The sequence below is a fragment of the Rhagoletis pomonella genome, unplaced genomic scaffold (genome assembly GCF_013731165.1).
Source record: "Rhagoletis pomonella isolate Grant_MI unplaced genomic scaffold, Rhpom_1.0 Rhpom_scaffold_00008, whole genome shotgun sequence".
NCBI classification, from domain to species: domain Eukaryota; kingdom Metazoa; phylum Arthropoda; class Insecta; order Diptera; family Tephritidae; genus Rhagoletis; species Rhagoletis pomonella.
In genome coordinates this window covers 26,521,843-26,528,911 of record NW_023458562.1, presented here as the reverse complement: position 1 = coordinate 26,528,911, position 7,069 = coordinate 26,521,843, and the positions used below count along the sequence as shown (strand labels likewise).

General features: G+C 35.7%; 1 protein-coding gene across 1 annotated transcript; it reads right to left on the bottom strand.

Moving 5' to 3' along the window:
* Positions 1–4,376: 4,376 nt before the first annotated feature.
* On the bottom strand, positions 4,377–6,218 carry LOC118745156. Its single transcript, XM_036478680.1, has one exon. It carries the CDS (start codon positions 5,527–5,529, stop codon positions 4,453–4,455), a length of 1,077 nt encoding a protein of 358 aa, XP_036334573.1. The 5' UTR covers positions 5,530–6,218; the 3' UTR covers positions 4,377–4,452.
* Positions 6,219–7,069: the final 851 nt, after the last annotated feature.

Genomic DNA, 7,069 nt, shown 5'->3' with positions numbered 1-7,069 from the left:
TATGTATCTACATGCCATATATTTACGAGCATCTACATATGTACATTGTACATACATGCATTGTACATAGCTAGTACCTGTACGTTTTCCTTTTTGTTAGACATCCATACTAAAACTTCTGATGCAATAATACTTGAATTTACGAAATAGCAGAAGCTACTCACTTATTTATTTGATTTGGCTGACCTTACGCTTTTTCGGTACTTTTTTGCTAACAGCTCACTTTTAATGATAAAGCTAAAGGTAAAATACGCACTCCAGTTTGGTTAACATTTATTTATTTTTAATGCTTTTATATAGGTCAGGTGTGTAAATCACAAGGTATGAGTAAGTAAGTAGAGTATAGTAAAAACAGAAAGTTGTGCCATCAAAATTAACAGAAATCCAAAAGCTAAAATTAAAATAAAGAAGAAATGATATTATCTAAGAAAAATAAGCTCGAAGCTTTTGAGAGTAATAGCCAATTTTACGCACGCAATTTATGTGAAAACTTGTTTTTTTATTTGGGTTTAATATAGAAACGGACAGAAAAAAATCATTTTTCACTTAAATTTCTTTCGTGAAAGCTGCAGTAATAGTCGGTTTCACCTGCAAATTTAAATGGAAAATGATGTTTTATTTCCTGTCTATTTCCATATAAAGTTCCAAAAATTAAAATGATTTTTCACTTAATTGGCCATTCAAACTAACTATTTTTTTCACAAAAACTTGGCGAATTTCTTCTTGAAAAATGTTCTTCAATTTGGAGTTCAACGTCGTTTTTGGTATGCTTTTATTTTTTGCATACATATATAGTCTTGACCATAAGTATTAGGCACCCAAACACATCCAAAAGGAAACCTCTTCACTTTCTTCCAAATATTTAAAAAAAGTTTCTTCCATACCTTGTATGTTAACAGAAAAAAATTGCCAAAAATCAACTGGATTAACATCGTTCTGCAGCTTCTGTTTTGCAAAATATTAGGGGTCTTCTTACGGAGCTTATTACTAAGTAACTTGCTGCTCGGTAGTTTTTCTCCATGTATGTTGAACTATCATTATACTGGTTTACCGACACCAAAACGTTATGTATATGTATGTATATTAGGGTGGTCCAAAAACAAGTAAAGTAATATTTTCTACACCGTAAACACATACCCCTGTTTTTTATTTCGAAATCAAAAAATATGAGAGATCGCTCAAAACGGTCAAAGTTTTCGATATATTGTATATGGAAAAAAAAAGTTTTTCGTAGAAATACTGTAAAATTCCTTAAAATTATTTTTATATGTCCCCCATAAACCCCAAAAAAATGCAATGGAGGCACCCATAAAAAATCGTTAGCATTAAAAATAGTAAATTAAGAGAAACAAAGTTTTTCGATTGAAAAATATTTATTTCAAGTATTCTATACCATTTCTACTAAAACTTGTTGTTTCCCCATATAAAATATATACCTAGAGTACCTATGTTTTGTTTTTATTTAGAACAATCCCAGGGGGTAAAAGCAATAAAATTCCGACTTTGCTTTTTCACGTGAATTTTTGGACCACCATAATGTACATACATACAATGTACATTGTCCACAGTGATTTACACAAAGAGAAGATGTACTTAGAAAAGCTATGGCATTTCAAAGATTTCCGTTGTGTTCAGCGATGATGAATACCAAAAAAGCGAAATCGAGGGGACTTTTTGTATGAGCTTGTTAGGTTGTTTATACACAATTTATACCTCCAGGTTAAATAGATATGAGATGCAGGCATTTATTTTCCATTGCCACTATGGGCAGGTGCTTTTGTTACTTTCAGTTACTTAAAAAAAAAAAATCAACGACAATTATCAACAAGAATACATACATACATACTTATCGTTACGTTAATATAGAAAGGCCCTATCTCATATCGTCGCTGAAATACAAAAGGTCGTAACTAAGTAAAAATCCAAAATTCCCGTTTTGATTTATTATGATGCTTTTTATCGAATTATCAGTCTGCACATCAATTCAAGCAATAAACAAAATTTTAGTTAGTTAGGGTTTTTCGCATTTCAACGACTATATGCAGGTCTATATTAAGGTAACGATAGGTACTTACATTCATACTTAGCATTCGAGCATGCGATTCTGCTATGAAAAACTTCTGACTTCCAGATCAAAGTTGTTTTAATACTATGGGAGTTTGTTTTCAGCTCGAGAAAGACACCTTTCACTATTGCTGTGCTGATAATGATTTGTGGAAAAGGTCAACCGGAAAAATATTCAGATCAACGCTACTAAAGATTGATTTTTTCTGGTTCCATATGAGTTCGTCTAGGTTCTTTGAGACCTTTCCGGGAGAACTGCTCTTCAAAACGAAATCATTTCAGCTCATCTAAGGCTTCAGAGCAAATGCGAATGGTGTCCGGGATTACCAAGCTATCCGACTCTCAGTCTGTAAATGAATCAGGCTCTTGCCGAGTAGTCGATACACCTGGAAAAGGTACTGCATGGAACAATAAAGGTAATTTCTCCTTTCGCGAGCCCCATAGCATCGTTGGTGGAGTCAGAGAACTGTCGTATAGACCTTCGCTGTGCAGGCTTGGTTAGGAAGTGTTGATTTCTCAGCACCAACATGAACTCATTTCATTGCTGCGAGTGCACCCAAAATTTCCACCGGAGTAATGCCGATCCGACGGTGGGTCTAATTGGGTTCGTATACTTGCGACCAGGCACCCGGTGGCCATGCATCCATCGGCGTGCGCTTTTCGACCTTACGAGTTGGGATGACTTGTGTTGAGGAAGTAACAGCTGAGGTGACCGCCAGAACAGGGGACTACTCTGTAATGCGATGCGACAGAGAAATGCGATGCGATAGGCAATCACCACAGCGTATTACTTACGACGTATTTGCTTATCGCATCGCATTTCCCTTTCGCATCGCATTACAGAGTAGCCCCCAGTAGTTCTTAGTAGTCACGCTCAAAAGGAGTGAATACCCGAAAGTTCAACAACCGTAAATACTTGCAAATGCAGACCGAGTTAGTTTTTAGTATCAAAGCCAAAGTGTGTAGACTTTTTTGTGGAATATGTGGATCTCGTTTGTACTATCAATAGCCTTGTTTCATTTAACGCCATGTGTATGTTACCGGCCAAATCCGATCTTAGGACAAACTAGTTTTTCCTAGCCCAAACTACTTCTTACTAGATCCGATACATCCATCCAACGCGGAATCAAGTTGGACACAACAATATTGTGGACTGCGTAGTTGGAGTTGGACTGATGAGGGTTATTTTTTTGAAGCGGAGAAAAGTTCTGCTCAAAAATACTGTGGCGCCTGTTCTAGTTTAGCCTAGGCTAAACTAGTTTGTCCTAAGATCGGGTTTGGCCGGTAACATATACACATGTACGCATCAGCTGCAAAATAAACACACTTCAGCAACTGTCTAAAATAAATAAATCGTTTCGATTTGTTTTGCTGTATTGCGAAACAATTATTACTGCTCTTGGTAAGGACTCGATTTGTTGAAAAATGAATTGTAGGCCAAATGTGTAGAAATATTATAAATTGATTTATTGCATATCATTCATGGAATGACATATTTTTTAAATTAAAAATACATGCACTAAATAAATAATTTGATATTTAATTTTAGTTATATGTCAGTGACTTGCAGTATTTTGTATACTTACATATGTATGTAGATATATAAATTTACATTTTTAAACATTTGTCTTGGCATAATACTCTTCTGTAAAGCGTCTATGTAAAAGTGACTACATATAACGTTAAGGAACATTTGCAGGCATTTAAAAGTACTTAATTGTTAGCTAGAAACCAAAATTTCGCACACAATTGTTAAATTGCATTTTCTGATTCTCATTTAATTTGCTTGAGACATTCCTCTCAATAAATTATCTACGGGTACTGAGATAAATTTTCATGCAACCATTATTTAGTAGTAAAATATTTACCTATTCAAAAAGTTTTTGTTTTGTAAAAACCCAAATACATTTCAGTACTATTTGCTGTAGGCAAAAAACGTATTCCTATATTGATACACTACTTATGTATTTATGACTAATTAATACAAGACAAGAGGCATTGCCGGCATAGCATACAGTCGAACAAAAAGCTAACTACTTTTAAAGCATATTTTTAAAGAGTAAACGCTTTTGTAAATACATGCATATGTACTTAAAAACTACATATGTACATATGTACATGATGTTATTTATGACTAATTTCATTTTTTCCAAAAAAAAAATTACTGTTGTCATTGCTTACTTTTAAAACAGAGAGCTTTGTTTCCATTGTAAGTCCTCATTTATTTTCTAATACATACATATGTAAATAAATAATATTAACTGCTGTGATGAAGACTAAATATAAATAAAATTTTTTCTAAATTTTTTTTAAAACCTAGCCAAAATTTTTTTATCGGTTTTTCAATAAATCGTTTGGTTTTTAAAACAATAAACCCTCCTATTGCGCTTACATACTAACATTTACTGCATTCTTGATGCTAATATTACCATAGGTACTAACAATGTTTATATTATTGTCAATTTTACAACTCTTAGCATAAATTTTACTACTCGTGCTATTTTTCTTACAACTTTGCTTAGCCTTTTTGTCCTCACTTCCAGCCTCCGTTTTTTCCGCATTCACACTTCGTAAATTCGGCATTGACGCGCTGTCAAAATGACGCCAACCATGTTTTTGAAATAACTCATTAAATTGACGCCATTGTGCGCTATAATCACCAGCAAATGAAGCTGATTTGACCTTCACCTTTTTCGGTGTGGAATGCGGCGGAAAATCGTGCTTCACAGTAGTGGCTGTTGTTGTTGCCCCTTCATATTTTTTCCCCTTACTAGTTGCTGCTGTTGCTGCCGCTGTTGCTTTCGTCGTCTCTTTGGGGATTTTTTGCTTGTGAATTTCATGTTTCTCGCCTAACATTTCCGACGTTTTAACCACCTTCAATTTGCCATTAATGCCTATGTAGTCGATAGCTTGTTGCGCTGAATCACTACCCAGACATATGCGTCCTTCATTGCCCGTATAACGTATGCTACCACTATTATTGGTTATCTTCAGTCTTGTACTGTTGCCGATAATTTGTAAATTACCCTCATTGCTACCGATCCGTATCCGGTTGCCATTGCCAATGATGCGCAAATCGCATTTATTATTTTCAATGCGATATTCCTTTGAGTTGCCAACCAAGTCTTTGGTCAGGCGTGCAATTGGCGTCGCATTCGGGGGTGTGTCCAGCATTTCCGTTGTATTGTAGTGATAGTCGTTCGCTGCTCCACAACTTTGCTTGTTTGCAAATGTGAGTGTAAGAGTTGCAGCGCAGGGCTTATTGCAGCACTTACTACTGCACTTACTACTGTTACTGCTACAGTTACTGTTATTGCTACACCCACTGCCACTGCCACTGCTACAGCTACTGCTACTGCTACTGCTGCATGTAAAATTACAGGAATGTACGGCGTTATGCTTACTATTTGCATAGCTGCTGTCATAACTTGCCAAGTCGTCTGCATCGATTACTGGTACGCCCATTTTTTTTTTTTTTAGCTTTTAGTAATAAGATTTTATTTGCTTGAATAGTTTCTATATTTTTTTCCTTTCAGTGAAGGAAACGCTTGTTTGCTTTCTCAATTTCCAACTGTTATAGGTTAAAAAATTCACAACTCGCATTCAAACAAATCTTTTGCAGGTTTCATTATCACTGCAGTTTATTTATTGTTACACTTTAATATTTGTTGTAATTTTTGTAATTAACAGCCAGTCAGCACTTTGCTAATGTCAGTTATAATTTTTTAATGGAAACTGTTTTGATTGATACTTGTGTTTATTTTACTTTGTATTAACAGATCGGAAAAAAATTTTCTCCTATTCACACAACACTAATTTGATTTTAATTCAGTCAAATATTTAAGCATGTACATATGTATGTATGTATGAATGTGCTTCTCACAATAGTGGAGACTTTGTACTCAATTTGCTTTTATTATTATATCAGACATAGTTTTATTGTTATTGCTGCACATGTCGTCACATGGGGAATCACCTTTTGGCAAACACTTCCGAGCACACAAAACCGTTTGCTAAGTTATTTGTTAATGTTGATTTCGCAGCCGAATGTAGGTATGTATATCTATCGCGCGACGCCCACAGTACTTTCAACGGCGATCGCTAAATTAACAATGAGTATTCGCTCACCGCCTGCGCGGCTTTTATATGGGGCTGGGAACTAATAACAATGTTATTGTTTTGCAGAGCGTTGAACAGCTTTTGCAAGGGGAGTTTTTTTTGTTCAAAACGTTGTATGTAGCTTTATCGCGCAAGCTGAGCATATATGTAAATATATATGTAGATCACCTATTGTTTGAATTTTTGGCGCAAGGTGCGGGTATGTAAATACATACATACATACACTCACCAGAATATGGTTCCGTACAGTGTTTTTTTAATATTTGCAATGTTTTTCGTAATAAATTTTTTTTCGTTAAATTTTAATAGAAATATAGTTCATTCTGCATAGCAATAGCATATAAATTAATTATTCAAAGTTTTTACAAAATTTAGGAAAACTCGACAAATTTTTACCAAAGTTTTAAACTTTTAAACAATCAGCAATGGGTTGTGCGCTGGGTTCGGGACCCGCCACGTAAAAAACACTTCCAGTGAAAAAAGGCATCGGATGAGAACCCCCTTTTGATGACGACCACGGCAAACGTTTAAAGGACTACAAAAGCTGACATCACCGCCATCCAAGAAATGCATTGGACGGGGCAAGGCATGGCAAGCATGGAGCTTTGCGACGTCTACTACAGCTGCCGTGTAAAGGAGTGAAAATTCTGTATTGGATTTGTGGTGGGAGAGAGGCTCCGTCGCCGAATACTGTCGTTCGCCTCGGTGGACGAATATCTGGCTACAATATTCTTCAACATCTCTCTTATCTGTGCCCAAGCTTCGCCGGAAGAGAAGGACGAGGCATCCAAGCATCTCTTCTATGAGCACTCAGAGGGTACATATGAGCGCTGCCCCCGACCCGATATAAAAATCGTGCTAGCCAATTTCAATGCCAAGGTGGGCT